Source organism: Neofelis nebulosa, chromosome 1 (genome assembly GCF_028018385.1).
Source record: "Neofelis nebulosa isolate mNeoNeb1 chromosome 1, mNeoNeb1.pri, whole genome shotgun sequence".
Taxonomy (NCBI): Eukaryota; Metazoa; Chordata; class Mammalia; order Carnivora; family Felidae; genus Neofelis; species Neofelis nebulosa.
Genome location: NC_080782.1, coordinates 70,653,469 through 70,674,150, shown reverse-complemented (window position 1 = coordinate 70,674,150; position 20,682 = coordinate 70,653,469). Strand labels below are relative to the sequence as shown.

General features: G+C 38.5%; 1 protein-coding gene across 5 annotated transcripts in view; it reads left to right on the top strand.

The window, feature by feature from the left end:
* FER (FER tyrosine kinase) overlaps window positions 1-10,106 on the top strand; it is a 440,848-nt gene extending 430,742 nt beyond the window's left edge. For all 5 annotated transcript variants that reach the window (XM_058725350.1, XM_058725344.1, XM_058725329.1 and 2 more), the window contains one exon: window positions 769-10,106. In XM_058725350.1, the coding sequence (XP_058581333.1) occupies window positions 769-914 (146 nt within the window). In that variant the 3' untranslated portion in view covers window positions 915-10,106. The remainder of the gene's footprint in view (window positions 1-768) is intronic.
* Window positions 10,107-20,682: the final 10,576 nt, after the last annotated feature.

The following is a 20,682-nucleotide window of genomic DNA, read 5'->3' as shown; positions in this document are numbered from 1 at the left end:
CCAGGTGGCCCTAAAAGTTTCGTAACATTTCTGAAAAAATCATACGGTTCTCAAATCAGAAACAGGAATAAGCCGGTGATGGTGACATGCTAGCATGGACTTGCATAGTCTACAGGTCTCAACAGCGAGAATGCTTTTGACAAACTGGTAATGTCCTAGCATTAGGCCCCTCTCCAGGAGGCTGGGCACAGGAGGCCTTTCCAGCTCCCTTCTTTCCTCTCACAGCCATCTAACTCCCTGAGCTAACACACACAGGCACATACGTGCTGCTGAGCACACTGCCAGACAGCTTTGAATTAAAGATTCTTCTCGGGCTGCGCAGGAATAGAACTCCTCTTCATTTTTCTTTCACTTTTAAATTAGTGTTTATGAAATCCTCATTCTCTCCTCATCTTCAAAAACCTGGACTGTGTAGATGGTTTTTTAAAACTCTGCCCACAGCATCTAAAAGCAAATTCTAAAAGCAAAAGCAAATACTTAGAGCAACTAAAATACATGTTTGTATGTGATTTATCTTACCTCAGACTTTGTGACAAATGAACGCATGAAAAATAACCTATTCAAGCTAGAAGATAATTTGATGGCTCTGTAATAATGAATTCTGCATCCCTTGTAGGAAAAAAAAAAGTTTGCCCTGAAATGGGTTTTTGTTTCTGTTTCACTTACAATATAAAGTACTCAAGTTTCCAAGTTGCATAATGCCCTGTGTGAACATTTGTATCTTCTCTCCATTCTAAATTCTCTGTTCTGTTCCTCTTGGGTCTTCAGGATACCGAATGTCAGCCCCTCAGCATTGCCCAGAGGACATTTTTAAAATTATGATGAAGTGTTGGGATTATAAACCTGAAAACCGTCCCAAGTTCAGTGACCTTCAGAAAGAGCTGGCTGTCATCAAGAGGAAAATCACACAGTGACGGACCAGTGCCAACAGGCTTCAGGACCTGGTCCTCCAGCAGAGTGACATTGTTCTTCTTGTTAACGTTGAGTTTATACCACATTACCTGCAACAATTTTCTAAGGTGGTTTTTGTTATTAACTGTTTTTTAAATATGCGCCACTTACAAAAAAAGGGTGGGGGGGAGGGCAAAGGCAAATGTATTCAAGAGACAGACACTCTTACCAAGGGCTTTATGTGCTCACCACAGCAATCCTGCCATTTCAGGCCATTGTAAATAGATAAGCACAGACTCTCAGTGTGACGGAAGGTCAGAGCTTTTTCACACCAGGACCACTGATGTTTCTCAAAGGTTCTCTACTTCAGGCACAGTTCATGGGCCACTGTCCTATGCCACTGACCCTACTCAATCGGTGCTAAAAGCAGCATTGGTGATGCCATGTTCGCAGGATACATTCCAACCAAAGGTGGCTCTTTGCTCTGCCAAGGCAAGATTCTATTTGTAAACATCATTTTATATTGGGAATTAGTTGGACCTCTTAGGGTTTTTTTTTTTTCTTTTCTTTCTTGGCCAGAAATAAGTACAGTGTGAGCAGCATCACACTCCTATATTATTAGTAAGGTAGTCATTTCCCTGCTCCTTTGTCCTGGCTTTGGACAGTGATGCACAAGATGTCCCCAGAGAACACACACTTGGACCTGAAGCAGCAGCTTTTATAGGCTGTTTTTGAGAGTCGTGCATGAAGGAAGCTTGAATGGGAGGGAGGTCTGGAGGAAGGAGCAGCTAGACTAGCAATCTAAGACAAGAGGAAAATAGAAAATCTGCCTTCTGATCAGAGTTATGCCTTTACAAACACACACACACACACACACACACACACACACACACACACACACATTTTATGATCTAAATTCACAAGAAAAGTTCTAAGGAACATTTTTCAGAAGTTCATAGTTGGAGATTTCTTAATGGCAACAAAAAACTGTTTCGAGAAACTCCGAAGCACAAGTCCACAGTAATCACAGCCTACTTTTGGTTATGTACCTTCACCTCAGAGGAGGCATCCTGGAATTGCACTCCCTTCGCTTGTGTCAGTTTCCAGGGCTGAAAGAATTTCATGATTCTAGTTCATAAACATATTTGTGTGTGTACACACATGAACATGTGCTACACACACATACACACACACACACACACAACCAATAAGCAGGAGTAATGGTTAATAAGTTGAGGGACAGCCCTCCTGTTCCCCTTCCCCCTTCATTTACCCTTATAATGCTACCTGGAAATCCTTACCTTAGCTGACAGGTATGCGAACACAGTTCTGGAGATGCTTCCTGTGCATAATATGTGACACAGAATTAAAAGCAAGATTCTGTCTGGCTGAATGTTAGCTACATCCAGGGAAGCTACCCCACGTTGTGTAAATAGTTGCCGCTCAGGATAAATATGTGTGTAAGAGATGGTCACTCTCAGGGGTCAGTGCAGCTTGGGAGCTTTTAATAAGTGCCCAGGCCTGTGTCCAGATAAATAGCACCTTAGTGATCATTTGATTATATCCATTGGAAGAGCTTATAGGAGAGAAAATTCCTCCTGCCCTCTCTGGCTGTTCACTGCCTCTGAAGATCATGGCACAGAACCCGTACTTTAAAGAGTATAAAGGATAATACTGAAGAGAAGAAAATGGCTTGTGTCTATCATTTCAATTTCCTTGCAAGTTTCATACACATTTAATAGTTACTACATCCAGACTAAAACAAAAGCGTAATAAACTTGCCCTCAAAAACACACTGCAATATACAAAGCAACTTTTTAAAAGTCAGCATTGTCTTCCCTTCTGTCAAATATGATAAGTAAATGGAAGCTTCTTTTGATGGCATATACTGTGGCAAATCAAAGCACAGACTCATTAATTAAGTGCTGTGGTCTTCAGGCACTTGCCTGCCTTCAAAAGAGAGAGTAAGATGGGACATTTTTACCCTTTGTCAGTATTTCCAAATGAATCTCTTCATAATATTCTTTGTTTGAAGAAAACAGCCTCTCAGCACTTAGCAGCCTCAGTGCTAAGCTCTCAGCAAGGAGAGAGAATGACGGTTTTGGCTTTAATTTTGTGAACAAGACCCGAAGCTTAATCTTTGCATTCTGGTGTAAAGAATGAACATGACATTGATATTTCACTCATCCAGGCTGTTAGAATTTGCAATTCACATCATAACTCTGTGCTTAAATTAAAGAAGCTTTTCAAAACATCGTGACATCTGCAGCATTTAAATTCTATTTTATTCTTTGTCCCAAAGCAGGCAGTGGTATAGTTCAGGATTAATAACACATTGGGAGTCTTTCAGGATCAGTTGTACAGAATATTAAATTTAATATAGGCACATGCATTAAGAAAAACTTATGCAAACCATTTTTTTTACTGTTAATTTTGTTGTGCTTGGAGCATAATTTATTCATCCCTTCTGTCACTGATAATTATTGGAATTATGTACTTTAGGAGGCTAATCCATACCCAGAAAGCACACATATAAATACTGTTCTGAATTTGCAAGTTGATGGAGGGAAAGAAGGCTTAAGAAATGCACAAAACCCTGTAACTTGTTTAGTAAGAAAACAGTAACCAAAATTGCCACTAGATGGAATGTAATTAAGCCAGGTCACAAATCTGTGTTGTTAATGGATTTTCCAGGAGTTGCATCTATCATTCCTATACAGTTCCTGTCATAATTCCTTCAATTTATGAGCACGAAGTGAGGGAGGGGGGACATAAAAGCCCAGGCATCCTTCGCCCGCATTTTTCTGTCTTGAATCACTAAGGAAACTTTATGACAAATATTTAGGTAGTTCATCATTTTTCAAGAAAACAAATCTTCTAGTGTTAAATTAACACTTATTACCAATATTTGAAACCTAAAATTAATTTTGTATTCCATACAATCTAAGGTTATTTCTCAAAGCCAATATGTTTTCTCTTCCAGGAAGGTAATAATAAAGGATTAATAGGTTTTGTGTAAACTTTTAAAACCAGAGGCCTCATTTCAGCCCATCCTGCCACTGAGTCTCCAGTGAAAGGTCTCAAGCAATCATTTGTTTTTTGCCTCCCAAATTTAAAACAGGCAATAAAGTTCTTCATCCATAATTCACCATTTTATCACAAATACAATATTATTGAAACATCTTAACTAGCAGATCAATATAGACCATGAACCTAACTGTACTAGCTGTTGTTCAGTGCACATTTCACAACTGTTTTTCATTTGTAGGTTATGTTTAGAAGAAAAGCTATTGAAATAGTTTTAATTTCCTTTAAACCACAATACAGTTTTCCCGTCTGTGTTCTAATCCTATTTTGGTTTTGCCATATAGTTTTATATAAAGTTTGGCTAATACCACTAAAATAACTATGTGAGATTGTGTCAAGAAGAAAGGGTTTTCATTATAATATATGCCCCACACTGAGCACCTAGTTAGTGGGATAAACATACAAATTACAACGCAAAACTCAATGACAGAACACTGCTGTCATTCAGAATTATCTCAGGCACTCCACTTGAACATGAATTCATGAGAGTCATCAGATGTTCTGGGAGTGTTCCTGCCAGCCTTAGTTAGTATACTCTGTGGACACTATTTTGTGGCCATGGGTTGTCTGAGAGGAGATTGATATAATCTGAAAAGAGGCTCCCTGCCTCAGCCCTCTTCTTTTTTATACATACTCCCTGGATCACACCACTGATATTTTAGATGTTTCTTATCAACAGAACTGACTGTCCATAAGCACTGTTCTGAGTCATGTAAAGACTGACTTCTGTATTTAGGTCAGAACCCTCACACAAAACACAGAATAGCACAAAACAAAAAGAGCAACCAAGGGGGAGACATTGAAAATGACCCGTCTTCTTTATGTATTAATATGTTAATTAAATGGAAACAAAGATTTTATATAAAAATGAGTTTATATTACATTTCCATTATACTATTAAGTTAGCATGAAAGTTTACCATTAAAATAAAGTTACCTCTTTTATTACTAACTCTGATTTGCTTATGCATACCAGAAAATTTTTATTAAATATTTTAATTTTATTTATTTTTCTCTGTTTCAATTAGTTTCACATCAAATCTGATGCTATATTATTTGGGAGAATCCAGAACTGCATATTCATTTCTGCATAGGAAAATACTCATGTACAAGATCATCTCCTTGAAGGAGGTACTGATAGTCTTGAGTCCTATAAAATTCTCCTTTCAAGAATAATGCTATAATACCGAAGGTATATAAACTATATATCTCAGTCATAATTCAATTTAAGGAAATATTTATTACCCCTTGAAAACCAGTCTACTGCCTCCTATTGACTCAAAGATTAAATTCTGGATCGTTGAGTATAGACATTAAGACTCACTTAGCTCACTAATAAGAACTGAGAGTCTTGGCTGGTAGAAGAATCCTGCTGAACTAAATTCTGGTCACTTTAAACTGCATAGAAGTAATGAGCATAGGCTTTAGTATGTCCGTGAATAAGGAGCTGAGGTGAGCATCTGCAAAGGCAAGAGAGGAAAGAGCCAGTTATTCTCAGGCAGAATGCTGCAGCGGCTAACAGTGCGGAGTTAAGTCAAGCAGAATGGAGACCTGGACAATGTCACTAGAAAGTCTGAGACCAGTGCCCCTAGGCTAGATGCTTCTCCACAGAAAATTCAAAAGATATCGGAGTCAAAAGAAGCAAAAGAGGTCACCTACCAGTGTGTACAGGGCCTTAGTTTGAGCAAAGCGAACACCTCTCCCTTGCATTTGGAGCAGTTTTACATGCGGAACTCAGAGATGCTGCTGCTTGGGTGACACTTGCATTCATGGTCTTGCTGACTAGGATTTGGTCATAGATGTTCACACATTTCAGAGACACTACTCAAAGTCTCTACATTTGCATTAGTTGTATTTACTATGTATTTAAACTAAGGCCACTGAGTATTCATACTTTGTATGAATTTCAAAGTATCTCATACTTTGTTAGAAATCCTTAGTTGCAACAGGGCGTGGTCTCCTAAAAGAGAGCACACTTGGATCAGCCGCGTTTCACCTTTTGACTAATGTTCACTAATTGGCTCCTGGAGTTATGCCCTGAGGGACCTTCCTGGGAGGAGCTCTACTCTGGAAAAACAAGGAATTCAGCAGGGAAGTCAGAAAATGCCAATTAAACGGCAATGTTTCTTGTCTTAGTACTAGTAACATTTGAGGGAAAAGAATCTTAGAAACATCCTCAAGCCAGTCGTGGTGCAGTACGGCTGAGGTGACACAGAGGCAGTGAAAGAGACTCCCAAAACCGAGACTGAAGGCTAACCTTCCAAAGACTAAATACAACATCAATAAGAGAAAGCCTCCATAGGGTCTCCAAAGGGGGGTGTGAGGGGCTTCCTGCAGCATGTTATTAAACATTACATTCCTCTCAAGTCTCCACAACATTTCTTAAAGGACACTGAATTGGATATTGATGCGATTTTCTTTTATGCTCCTGCTAATCTCAGGAGGTAGCCACTGAGGAATGGGAATTACCCTAGCCCGGGGTTTCCACTAAGGCTGCAGACTGGATGGCAGCTCAGTCCTCTCCCAAAGCAACACGCGTATGCGTGGGGTAGGCAGCACTGGAGGAACACTGCTGGGAAAGCGCCTTTTTAGTTTATTAAAGAAATCTTGTAGTAGGTGTCTGTGCCCACAATGTGAAGATTTAGCTTCTCTCCTCGCCAGCAAACTTGTAAGAACCCTGAAACATGAATATTTATTTTATTCTAAATAGATTCCAATTCGGAATTTCCAAACTATCTTCCCAAACATTACGAGACCAGCAGATTCAAGTGTTCTACAAAGCAGTGTTCGAAGTGTTAGTAATGACCGTGGTAGCAGAATCTTATAGTATGTTCTCTGTCAGCTTTATTCATTTAGGAAGCTCTCCCTGAACATCTGCCATGTCAGGCACAGGGAACCGTGTGGGGTGCTACTTTCTCTGTTTTGTTTGTTTGTTGCTGTTGTTTTTAAATTTCAGTTGGTATTTCCTTTTCTCACATTCAGTTTCTTAATCCTCACTTAACCACAACAGAAAAGCCTCTATCATCAGCTTTTATTGGATAGTGTCATAACTGCCCTAGACCAAAGAGTTTCTCCTCAGGTGCTCAGGAGGCCCTGCCTTGTAGGGAACTCCCAGGCATCCATTTACCAAGGCCAACTGCACACCCACTATGGGAGAGGCCCCATGGTACATGCAGCTTAGAATACAGCTTAGTTGTTGTCCTTGTGGCAGAGACAGGACAGTTAGGTGGCAGTTGTGTTTGATGAGTAATACTATCTTGGAGATTAAAAAATCCCTTGGGAGATTTTTCCCAGGACACAAAGACCACTGTGAGCAGGCGTGTCCAGGGAAGCAGCCTGTTGACTTGGCCAAGTAAGCTCCTTAAGTGATCTACCTGCCTCCAAAGAAATGTTAAAACAATAGCAATGATCACTTTATCTTAAACCCCTGGACATATTCAATTTTTCCATTCCTCTCTTCCATGCCAATAATTTTTGTCACTTTCTTCACATTCCTCATCAGTAAATGTCTAAAGTTATCAACTGTGCAATGTTAAAGAGTTTCTCCATAGATTCAGAAAAGAGGGTAGCAAACATGAAGACAAGTTGAGAATAAGGTGACCTACCTAGATACACAGTCCCAATAGCATCACTGTGTTAAAACCTCAGCTCTACTCTACACATGCCCCAAAGCAGCACCTCTCCTAAAAAAAGCCAAACATCACACCTTTCTCCCATTTTCTGAGAACATCTTTGATATCAGAATAAGCACACTGTAGATGCTATCCAAAGCAGATTCTAAAATGACATACTAAGAAGCCAGACTTTAGTCATCAGACAACAGAAATACCACTTCACCCTATATGCTCACTTAAAACACCCTTGCAAAAACTACAACCATGTAGGCAATCCATCTGGTCATAGGAGATCCTACCTTATTTTGAAAGCATATGACACATATCCATGGGAAATGACAATGTTCTGAGCAGCACAGGGTAAGGGTAAAGAAGGCCACAAAAACAAATCCCAGTTCCCACATTGGAGCAGCAAAACTTTGTGCACAAAAAATGAAGTGTAGGAGTCCAAACTCTCACTGTTGTCTTCTTATAGCTCTCGTCAAACTGTTACAAATTTGGGGTCTTTTGAGTTGCCTGAACAATCTTTATGAAGATGAAACCTGTCTGCCCCCTAAACGGGGGCTCAAATTTCTAAGTGCCCTGGACTCAAAACTTTAGGGTCTAAGAGGGGATCTGGAATCTATTATTACTGAGATCCCAGGCAAAAGGACCACCCTAGCAGTCTTTGCCAGCTCACCAATCCATGCTTTTGTTCTTTTTTCAATACAGAAGGGGAAAAAAATAAAAAGAAAAACACCCTATTATGTAGGAATTTTCCTTTCACAAATAACTTGACTTGCAGAAATAAATTTGCCTGCCTGCTCTTAAGAAATGCCAGACTGCCATAAGGAAATGCAAAGGGCATTGTGCCCAGAACGATGCTTAGTATGACTGTGAATGTTTTCTCCTAACCCAAAGTACTGCAGACTTCTCGTAGACTACAGGATGCTTTGAAGGCCCATGCCCTGCCAGTCTGAATTGCTCTGCTGTAGCTTCAAGCAAAAGACCATTTCCAACAGAACTGAACTTATTTGCTATAGATCTTCTTCGGGTGCTAAGCCTTTCACACTTGCAATGTACAGAAAATATACATGTTTTAATGGAACTTACTATTTTGGCTTTAGAGAAAAACAGATTGTTTCCCCATAGCAAGTATCATTCTAAATGATATACTACCATTCTAAATCCAACCCCGGGTATAGATTTTGAGTGTCAAATCAAAATCACAGATAAAGAGAAGCTAGTAAGGAAAAATCTTGGTTATTTTAAATTTGTGACCAAAGTGGCCAAAGATGTGAAACTCCTTTTCACTTGATGAACATTTCACTTCACCATATGAAATGTCAGCTACCCAATACCATCCTGTGACATAATCAGACTCTCACTGTGGGCCAATGTCCAGGAGCACACTTTTCATGGACTCTTACCATTTTCCTTCAGGGAGTATTGAGATTTCTCCCTGAAATAGCTTTGTTAGCCAGACATCTATAGACATCATATTTATGTTTAAATACCTTAGATGGCCTAATTAAGCACCATGAGTATAATGGGGGCTGGTAGGGGTGTGAATTCTGCTGAATTTATGTTATGGCTTTCTTTTGTGTGTGTTTTTCTTGGTGTGGTCTGGTGAGTACCCTAGAAGGTTGGAACTCTCCCAAGTCATAGCCATACAACCACATAGGGTTAGGAAAAGCCAGATAAATGCAGGAGAATAAAATCAAGTTGTCAAAGTCCCAAGAACAGCCCTGACTTCGTCAGGAACCCAAACAAATTGAAAGCAAAGATAAAATGTACAAATGGTACCCAGGCCATTTGTGGGTAGCCTACTGGACTAAGGCGCTGCCATTTTCTGGGCACAGGTCCACAGTGAGTGGTTTCAGGAATGTGATTTTCTGGGTTGCTTCCTCTCCCCTTTGGACAGATGATTTTGAGATGACGGGGTCAGAGTGGGGCCTTGCCCTCAGCCCCCCTAAGGTTTAGATGTTCCATCTGCAAGCATCACTTTGAGCAAAGTACTCCTGTGGTTTCCCAAGTTTCCTTTTAGTGCCAATATTATCAGGTTAAAGCACCTTTAGTCTTTTCTGTTGCTGTTTTAAAATAATTTATTTGTGAAGTGGTTACAAGAAACACTGGAAATAGGGTGCTTCTTATAAAAAAGTTCAAGTGTAAAACATACAGACAAGGCCTTTGGTGAGTTTATCTGGCTTTGTAAACAAGTCTGAGAATGAATGACAGCTGAATATATAAAGCAGTTAGTTGTCTTTTACCATTTTTAACTCAGATCTGTATTTAACACTTATTTATTTGTTAGTTTTTACATTCAGAAGAAATACACTTTCCACTTTGGCTAACATTGTAGAATGTTTTTCAATTGTCTTCTGATTTTTTAAAACATGATTTCATCATTTTTGTAAACTTAGGCCATTTTTGAATAGCCTTTTTCTTTTCCAGTAGCCCAAGTACCACTCATTGGTCTTCAGAACCTTTCTTTTTTACTGTATTCTTTTAATAAATGTAAAATATTTGTAGCAAACTGTGCCATGTCTTGTTTAATCTTTCCGTCGTGTTTATATTTCACTTCCTCTTCCATATAAATACGCTCTAAGTAGAAGAAAAGGAAGGAGAGATTTCCATGGTAACTGGCCTCCTAGGGATGTAACTGTGCATAAAAAATTATTAGCTTTCAGTTTCTCTGTAATTAAGCTTATGAGTTCTGATGATAATGGGTGTGTGTTGCTTATAGTCCAATCATTGCTCCCTCTATTTGGAAATCAAAACTGAAATGTAATTCAAGTCCCATTTCTCTGTGTGGACTGGCGGTTTGCCAGGTTTTCTGTTGTTTCATAACAGGATTTGTTTGGACATAACAAAAGGATTTAGGGGAGAAAGGTGGCTGAGAGGGATGTTTGGAAAGAGAAGCCGGAAGCTGCCATAGCACAGCACTCGCAGGCGTGCGTCTTTGCCGGGCTCGGGCACGGGGCTGAGCGGGTCACCGCACCAAGACGCCGGACTTTGATTTACCCTTCCGTCAGCAAATCAGTCACCTTTCTAAAACGGCATGGTGTTAATTTGCACAGGTTTCCCTGCATTAAGCCAAGTCCTCTCCTCATCCCTGATCTTGGATGAGAAGAGTCGACCACCACCCTTTCAAAATCATGTGTTTACCGTTTGTGGGACAGCCCCCAAGCTCCTTAGGATGGGCAAATCCAATCTATACAGATCTTCTCTACCTCCCTGCCTCTGCGGTGCTCTGTCCAAGAACCTTGTGTTTCTGGGCCCTTAGTGAATTCCTGTTCACGGCAGCTTTTAATTGTCAGTCTGGGACCGCATCCCCATCTCTGGTAGGTTTGATTTCTGACACAGCATCTGAGACAACCTGTGCTGCTTTTACTGACTTCAATTAATTAAGACCAGCTGCATCCATCACCAAGGAAGGCTGGCTATCTGACTGCAATGCCGTTCCCCAGGGGGATGAACAGCATCTCTAAAATCCCCTGCAGTTCTCACGTTATTTAAAGTACCACATTTCACTCTCTATCCTCCTCTAGCTAGTGATTTCTTCAGGCAGATGGTGATGACGCTGCTTATAAAAAAGCATACATGTAAGAACTAGTTTCTATTAAAAGCATTAGTGGTTGCTCCTTCCATTAAAAGCTGAGTCCAAATGAAGTGCTTTTTAAGCTCTTCAAATCTGTTACAACTGGCCTGACCAGTACACTTAGGCCAAACTCTTGTGATCACAGCTGAGTACGTCTGTTGGCACTTCTTCCAAAGGCGTCTGGTGTTGAAACAGGCACCAGGCTGGGAGCTAGGAAACCCACGTTCTCATCCCTGGTTGCACTCTCACTAGTTTGTAAACTTGAACAAACCATTTTACTCTCTAAGCCGCAGTTTCCTCATCTGTAAAATGAGGTTGGACTAAATAAGTACCTAATATTCAACTTTTTCTTTTCTTTCCCCTACTGCCCCCGTTTCCCTCTCCCCCCACCTTTTTTTTTTTTTTTTTGCTTCCCATCAGCTACTCTGTCTTCCTAAAAGGTTCTGATTTCCAACAGAGGAATTTCCTTTTCGGTATTTGGTGTGATCTTGATGGTGGCCTCCCACTACAGAAGCCAAAGGATCCACATTTGGCCAATTAGATCTTTTCTCCCAGGCCTGAGTCCTAAAGGAACAGCTGGAGGGTATTCTTCCTAGGAGAGTGTTGCTGTGACCCCTGCTTCCTGGCCATGCAGAGCACCCTTGGTTTCTCTGCATTCCCCAGTCTTATTCTCCAGCCTGTCATTGACCTTGGAGGCTTCCTATGGCCTTCCAGCTAATTCCCTTCTACCTACGTTACCCATAGTCCAGATCTGTTGCCTGTAGCCAAGGATCCTGACACAACAATCTCTAAGGCAAGACCCCTTCCAACTTTGAGATTCTGTGATCTCCCAAGTCTTCTCATGGGCATTTTGAGTCCTTGAACACCAGCACTATTTAGGATGGGTTCTGTTCCTTTGCTTATCATGGTGTAGCTGTCAGAATTCAAGAGTGATGAGACAAAGGAAAACTCTCTAAAGGTTTAGTCATCTAATGTGCTAGTGATTATCCAAACCAAGTCTTTTAATGTTCCCTTAGCTCTGGACCTAGGTAATTCCAAATTATAAATGTTTCTTTTGCAGTCTCCCTATGGTGACCATAGCACCATAGGCTAGTTAAATGATAAGGTCAATGGACTAGAACATTGTGAGAGGCTAATTGATCTATCACAGTAATATAAATGCCAAGAATTAATAGAAAAATAAATGTCACAGGGAGCTGAGGTACTATCTTAGAAGCTTTTCTCTTCTGGCCTCCACATCGCACCTTTCAGTAGGGTTTGGTCTTACTCCATTTTCAGAAAGGTCTTTCTCTTTGCTGCAAAACACACATGCACACAGCCCAAATGTTTCCTTCTAGACCTGGATAAAAGCCAACAAATAAGTTAAGCTTGTTGGGTTTTCATCCCAAGCTAATTTTCCAAGCAGCCCCTGATGACCATCCTTCTGCTTGCAAGCCTCCTCTTGCCCCCCACCCCTGCCAAATGTCAAGGAATGATCATGACATGGTATCGTAGCACAGTATGACTCTAAGGGAACACTTACGATGCCTTGCCTTATGAAAGGGAATGAGTAGGAAGTGGGAAGGTTTGCTCACTACTGTTCCATCAGGCTCACAGTGTTACAGACTTAGAGCAGTGAAGCCCCTGGCACAGCCGGCCCCAAACCCAGAAACTGCACACTTCGGTAGTCTTCCATGGGATACCAGAGATGGGAACATCTTATCTGTTATGGTTGAACTATTGCTTTTCATCTCAATCAAGTAAGAAGACCAGCAGCTATCTGCCCCGGTCAGTTTAATCACGTTGTTGTTGTTGTTGTTGTTGTTGTTGCTATCAGTGCATCAAACTAAAGCCAGCCTCTCCTCTACTAGCCCTGATGCGTACAGAAACTTACAAATGGGAGACCAGCAGACTTACAGTACTATCCCTCCTTCAGTTTCTTGTTTCCTTTCATTCTTTCTCCTCTTCTCCCTCATACGTATCCTTTCTCATTGTTTGAAATGAGTCCTATATCAATATTACCTCACATATTTTTACCCCAAAACAGATGACCCGTGAATATAATCATTGGTGTATTTTAAATGTGTATTGCTCAATACTATTTTGGGAAGGCCAGAAATCATCTACAAGATTAAATACAAGGTAAAAGAAAAAAATTACAAATAAAAACAATTCAATTATAAAGAGCAGAGAAAGGAAGCCAAGTATCTGAAATTCATTAATTATAGCAATTAGGCAATAAATTTCACTGAATTTCCTGACACCCAATGGAAAAAAAAGAAATAAAAGGGAGTGCTTTATATTATAAAATAAAAAGGATTGAAGATTCGCAAGCTAAGCATTCAACTTAATTGCTTAGAAAAAATTGTGATTTTTAGAACTTTGTTTTCTAAGATGGAACATAAAAGTCATGACGCCTATTCTCAACTAGAAAAAATTTTGTCCCCCAGCAGACATTTGACAAGGTCTGCAGACATTTCTCGTTGTTACAACTGGTAGGCACCATTGGCATCTAGCAGGTGGAAGCCGGGTGGCTGCTACACACCCTACAGTGCACAGGACACCCCCACAGTCAAGAAACACCTGCACCAGGCACTCTGGAGAACAGTATGCAGGCTCTTCAAAACATTACAAATAGAACTATGGCCCAGCAATTGCACTCCTAGGTATTTACCCAAAGGATACAAAAATACAGATTTGAAGGAATACATGTACCCCGATGTTTATAGCAGCACCATCAACAATAGACAAACTATGGAAAGAACCCAGATGTTCATCAACTAATGAATGGATAAAGAAGATGTGGTGTGTATATGTGTATGTATGTGTGTGTGTGTGTGTGTGTGTGTGTGTGTGTATACACATATATATAGGAGTATAAATATATATATATATATATATATATATATATATATATATATATATGTATATATATAATGGTGTATTACTCAGCCATCAAAAAGAATCAAATCTTGCCATTTCCCATAACATGGATAGAGCTAGAGTGTATTATGCTAAGCAAAATAAGTCAGAAAAAGACTAATGCCATATGATTTCACTCATATTTAGAATTTAAGAAACAAAAAAGATGAACACATGTAAAGGGAAAAAAAGAAGGGGGGAAGCAAACCATAAGACTCTTAACAATAGAGAACAAATTGAAGGTTGATGGAGGGAGGTGAGTAGAAATAAATGGGTGATGGGTATTAATGAGGGCACTTATTATGATGTGCACTGGGTATTACATGTAAGTGATGAATCACTAAATTCTACTCCTGAAACCAACACTATACTGTACAGTAATAAGAATTTAAATAATAATTTGGAAAAAGGAAAAGAACTGCCTAACCCAAAATGTCAATACTGCCATGGGTAAGAAACCCTGAGTTACGTGGCTTGTCTGAATTTCCAGCCAGGAGCAGTGGAAGCCTTTAACTGGACAACTTTAAAAACAAAAACAAAAACAAAAACTGAAGACAAAAAAAAATGCCTTTTAATTTATTTCCTTAAGCTGAGATGTTTGACATACTACTGCTTACACAGAAAAAAGTCTAGAGGATCAACCAAGCCAAGAGTTGCATCTTTGAAACCGTCTCTGATGAGATTTACCAAGAAAAGAAGAATAAACTTCTTAGGAATGAAAAAGTAAATATAAATAACCTTTGAAACAGAAGGGCCTGTAAAGGTAAATATTATGAACTTTATGCTAATAAATTTGAAAACACTATTAAACCAAAGTGAAAAACTCCTAGGAAAAATAAAAGTTGCCAGAGCTAACTCAAGAAATATTCAGAATAGGTGTAGAACAGCTAAAGAAATTAGGAGTTTAAAATCTTCCCACAGCATTTAACCCAATGAATGAAGAGTTATTTCATGCATAAACTTGTGCACAAATGTTCATAGTAGTTTTTTTTTTTCCGCTACTTAAAGCTGGAGGAGTTTAATAATAATACCCTTTAACATGGTTCAAACCACTATAAACCTATTCACGGATGAAGTTCCTAGGCTTAGGAGAGAGAGCATACCATAGCAGTATGTTAGCAAGATAAACTATTATGTTTTAAACCATTTTCTTTGAGCCCTCAAGATCAAAGAAGCATTCAAAAAAATTTTAACCATGTACTGTTTACTTGACAGCAGCCTTTTTCTGAATAGCCAAATACAGGAAACTACTCAAATGTTCTTCAGTTGGTGAACTGTTAAGGAAACTGTGGTGCATCCCTACCATGAAGCACTACTCAGCAATAAAAAGTAAACTATTGATACACATGACTTGAATGAACCTCAAGAAAATTATGCTGAGTGAGGGGTGCCTAGGTTGCTCAGTCAGTTAAATGTTAAGCACTGGACTCTTGATTTTGGCTCAGGTCATGATCTCACAGTTTCTAAGTTTGAGCCCCGTATGAGGCTCCACGCGCGGAGCTTGCTTGGGATTCTCTCTCTCCCCCTTGCTCTGCCCCTCCCACGGCACTTGCACACACATGCTCTTTTTCTCTCTCTCTCTCAATAAATAAACATTAAAAAAAGAAAATTATCGGGGCGCCTGGGTGGCGCAGTCGGTTAAGCGTCCGACTTCAGCCAGGTCACGATCTCGCGGTCTGTGAGTTCGAGCCCCGCGTCAGGCTCTGGGCTGATGGCTCGGAGCTTGGAGCCTGTTTCCGATTCTGTGTGTCTCCCTCTCTCTCTCTGCCCCTTCCCCGTTCATGCTCTGTCTCTCTCTGTCCCAAAAATAAATAAAAAACGTTTAAAAAAAAAAAAAAAGAAAATTATGGTGAGTATAAAAAGCCAATCTCAAAAGGATACAAATTGCATGATTTTATTTGTGTAACATCCAGTAAATAACAGAGATGGAGAATAGTTTGTGATTCCAGGAGGTAGGGATCAAGAGAGAGGATGGGTGTGGCTATAAAGGAGTAACAGAAGGGATTCTTGTAGGGATGGTATCAAAGACTATCAAAATTATAGTGGCAGTTACACCCATGATAAAACTGCATAGAGCTACACACACACAAACACATGAATGAGTTCATAGATAACTTAGTGAAATCCGAATAAACCCTATGGATTGTACCAATGTAAGTATCTTGTGGGAGACAAGGGTAAACACACACAGGGTTTCCCTACATTTCTGTGAAAGTTCTGTAAATCTATAATTATTTAAGAGTAAAAAGTTTAAAAAATATAAGAAGATAAAAGATATTTATATAAGATAAAATATCAGAAGATAAAAATCTTCTCACAAAGTCAATGCCAGGCCTAGAGGTATATGTTTTAGATGTCATCCAATAAGCTTTCAAGAAACAGATAATTTCCTCTTACAAACTCTTCCAGAGAAGAAAAAAACAAAAACAAAGAAGACCCCCAATCCATTTCATGAATACAAGTTTGAAAACAAAGAGCAAGAAAAGTACGAGAACATTACATGCCAGTCTTCACCAAGAATATGAATGAACCTCCTTCAAAGCAAAGGCAAACACCCTAGCAATGAATAAAATATGTGAAATATCAATTTTGAATTAGATTTATTCTAAAAATGAAAGAATGGTTTAATTTTATAAGCTCTATTAATGTAAATTATCACATTAACAGAGAAAATAGGAAAAAACACAGAAAATTCTGCCAACCAGTCAAAAAATCTTAGTAAACTGGGGAGAAAAATGTAATTTCTTTAAAATAAAGGGATCTACAGGGCACCTGGATGGTTCAGTCAGTTAAACATTCTACTCTTGGTTTTGGCTCAGGTCATGATCTCCAGGTTTGTAGGTTCTAGCCCCACATCAGGCTCCATGCTGGCAGTGTAGAGTCTGCTTCGGATTCTCTCTCTCTCCCTCTCTCTCTCTCTCTCTCTGCCCCTCCCCTGGTTGTGCTATTATTCATAAATAATATGCTTGTTTACATTTCAAACCCCCAAATACTAACAAATTATTTTAAGAGAATTTAGGTAAATCTCTGTAGATAAAAATCAATATACAAAAAAAAAAATCAATTACAATTCTTCATCATTCAAAAAATAAGAGTAAGAATATTTTTAACATATTAATTGCAATAGCCAAAAAATATATATAAAGTACCCAGGAATAAACTAATGACAAATGTGCCAGCCCTCTATGGACATTAACCCCCTACTATTTCAAAACAGTAAAGAAGACCATTAAATAAATGGAGAATTCTATCTTTTCATGGCAAGGAACACAAAGTATTGTAAAAATATCAATTCTTTCTATTTATAAAAATTGCAATTCTTAATGTTCAATAGAGATCCTTTTATAAATTAATAAGATAATTCTAAATTTTTAAGAACAAAGGGTCAAGAATAGCCAAGACATTCCTAAAGAAAAATCAACAGGTACAAGAGATGGACACAAGCCCTATTTGACAAGACTTTTCATAAAGTTATGGTATGGTATTATCAAAAAGAAACAAATAGAAAAATGTACCAAAATGGACTAGAAATAAACCCAAATTATTGCAAAGGTGGTACTACAGATCTTGGGGGAAAGATGGACTACTCATTTTCTAGTGCAGGGAGATCAGGTTATCCATGAGGGGAAAAAATTATGTTAAATCCTTACTTCACACTCTCTATGTACTAAAAAAAAAAATCAAAGAGAATTAAAAACTTTGATGTAAAAAACAAAACATTAAAACTTTTAGAAGAAAATATCGGAGATATATTTACAACTTTGGAGCAGGGAAATCTTCTTAAGCAAGATACAAAAAGGAAAAGTTTCCCAAATTCAAAATATTAAAATTAGGAAATTCATTTCAGCAAATGGCATAATAAAAAAGTGAAAAGACAAAACTGTAAAACAATATTTGCAATACGTATAACTGACAAAGAATTAATCAATAATATATAAAAGACTCCTACAGATCAAAAAGAACAGACAACGCAAAAGAAAAATGGAACCCATTTCACAGAAAGGAAAGATGAATGATCCATAAACATGAAAAAACAAAACACCTTAGCATCAGTAATTCAGGAAATGCAAACTGAAACTATCATTACATATAACTTTAAACCTACAAGGTTGGTGGGGTGCCTGGGTGGCTCAGTCAATTAAGTGTCCAACTTTGGCTCAGGTCATGATCTCATGGTTTGTGAGTTCAAGCCCCGCATCAGGCTCTGTGCTGATAGCTCAGAGCCTGGAACCTGCTTCAGATTCTCTGTCTCCCTCTCTCTGCCCCTCCCCGCTCATGCCCTGTATCTCTGTCAAAAAATGACTAAGCATTAAAAAAATAAAAAAGATAAAAAACCTACAAGGTTGGCAAAATTTAAAGTTTGGATAATTCTAAGCATAGAGAAAGATGCAGAGTAAAGACTAATAAGTCATGAGATGTACCAAATAACTCAGCAATTCCTTTCCTAGGTTTATATCTAGAGAAACATTTGCACAGATATACCAGGACACATTTAAAATAAAGTTTGTAATAGCACTACTTGTAACAGAAAAAATTGAAATGTCCATCAACAGGAGACTGTATCTTATCAATAAAATGAATCTCAAAAATAAAATTTTGGAGGCCTCTACTGCTTCAGATGTAGAAACCCACAAGAAAATGTGACTCCCACTGTAAACAATGAGAAAAAAATTATCTATAAATTATCTATAAAATTATCCATTATCTATAAAATCATAAATTGTTTAGACCACGAGAGAGCTGATGTCACAAGATACCCAAGTACAGTAAACTGCAAAAAAAAAAAAAAAAAAAATAGGTCCTTTGTGGAGACCTGGGACACACAGACTGTTTCACCTTTGGCAGAGCACAGAAAGAAGGAAGAGACATTGTAAAAGCTGTTAAACAGAAAACTGAAATAACAACAAATCTTAAAGGCAACATTTGAGATACTATGACAGTCTTAGAGCCCCAGTCACAAGCTACATCTGCACCCACTTGCCGTCTCTTCTATGGGTGTCCACCACATGCTCATGAAGATGGGAAACCTGAGCGAGTCCTTCCAGGTGTCACAGGCATGATAAAACTGCCAAGATTTGAGACTGGAGCTAGAGTACTAGAGAAGCCCATCTACAATCTTGGCTCAACAGGACAAGGTCATGACTGATAGCTACTAAGGGACAAACAAGGAACCTGTGCATGCCCTAGATATTAAACATGTTTATAACAAGAAACAAAAGCTGTCTGGCTTTGAGGCAGGAGACCCCTATGCCCTAAAATCTACGCGAGATGTAGAAGTGGTCTGTCATTGAGTTGGGGACAAGAATGATGTGAAAACCCCATCGCTACACTCAATGGAACTGGAAAAACAAAATCATAAACTTTCTGGTATGCATCTAAAGCAATGTTTAGAGGAAAATTTATAGCATTCAAAGCTTTTACTGAAAAGGAAAGTTTTCAAAGTAATGATCTAAAGAGGTTGGAAAAAGAAGAGCAAATTGAACCCAAAATTAGCAGAGGGAAGGAAATAATAAAGAGCAGAACTCAAAAACAAAACAAAACAAAAATATTAACAGGTAAGCAAAAGGGAAAAATTAATGAAAGTAAATACTAATTTCTTTAAACAATCAATAAAATCAACAAAAGTCTGCCAGATGGATCAAAGGAAAAAAAGAAGACACAGATGACCACTATCAGGAGTGAGATAAGAGTACAACACCACAAACTCTGTACACATTAAAGAAAAATAAGGAAATATTAATAAGTAATCATTACCAACTTATTTAAATTCAACAAATTCCTTGAAAGACAAAAAATATGAAAACCTTAAAAAAAATTTTTTTAAGAGGGGGGCACCTAGGTGGCTCAGTCTGTTAAGCACCCAACTTTGGTTCTGATTATGATCTCACAGTTCATGAGTTCGAGCCCTGCATCGGGCTCTGTGCTGACAGCTCAGAGCCTGGAGCCTGCTAGAGATTCTGTGTCTTCCTCTCTCTGCCCCTCCCCCACTCATGTTCTGTCTCTCATTCTCTCTCAAAAATTAAAAAAAAATGTAATTTTTAAAAAAATAAGTAAAAATAGGAAAAATTATTTAAAAAATAAATAAAAAAGAGGAAATAGATAACCTGAACAATATATTTCCTAAATAAAGTGAACTTGTAGCAAAACCTTTCCGCAAAGAAAACTGCAGGCCCAGATGCCTTCACTAATGAATTCTACAAAACACTGATGGAAAAAATAACAACAATATAACACACTTTTCTAGAATGTAGAAATGAGGAACTAATTGTCAACTCATTTTAGGGCCAGCATTATCTTAATACCAAAACCACACAAGGATATTTCAAGAAAACTTCAGATGAATATCACTCAAGAACATAGATACAAAAACTCAACAAAATATTAGCAAATCACATCTAATGATATGTAAAAAGGATAATAAAGCATAAACAAATGGGTTTTATCTCAGGACTTCAGGGTTGGCTCAAAAATCAAAACAAACAAACAAAGCAATGAAACATGTCAACAAAATAAAAAGGAAAATCCATATGCTCATCTCACTGGATGCATTTAACATTTAACAATTCACGGTCTCTTGATAAAAATTCTCAACACACTAGAATAAGGAGGT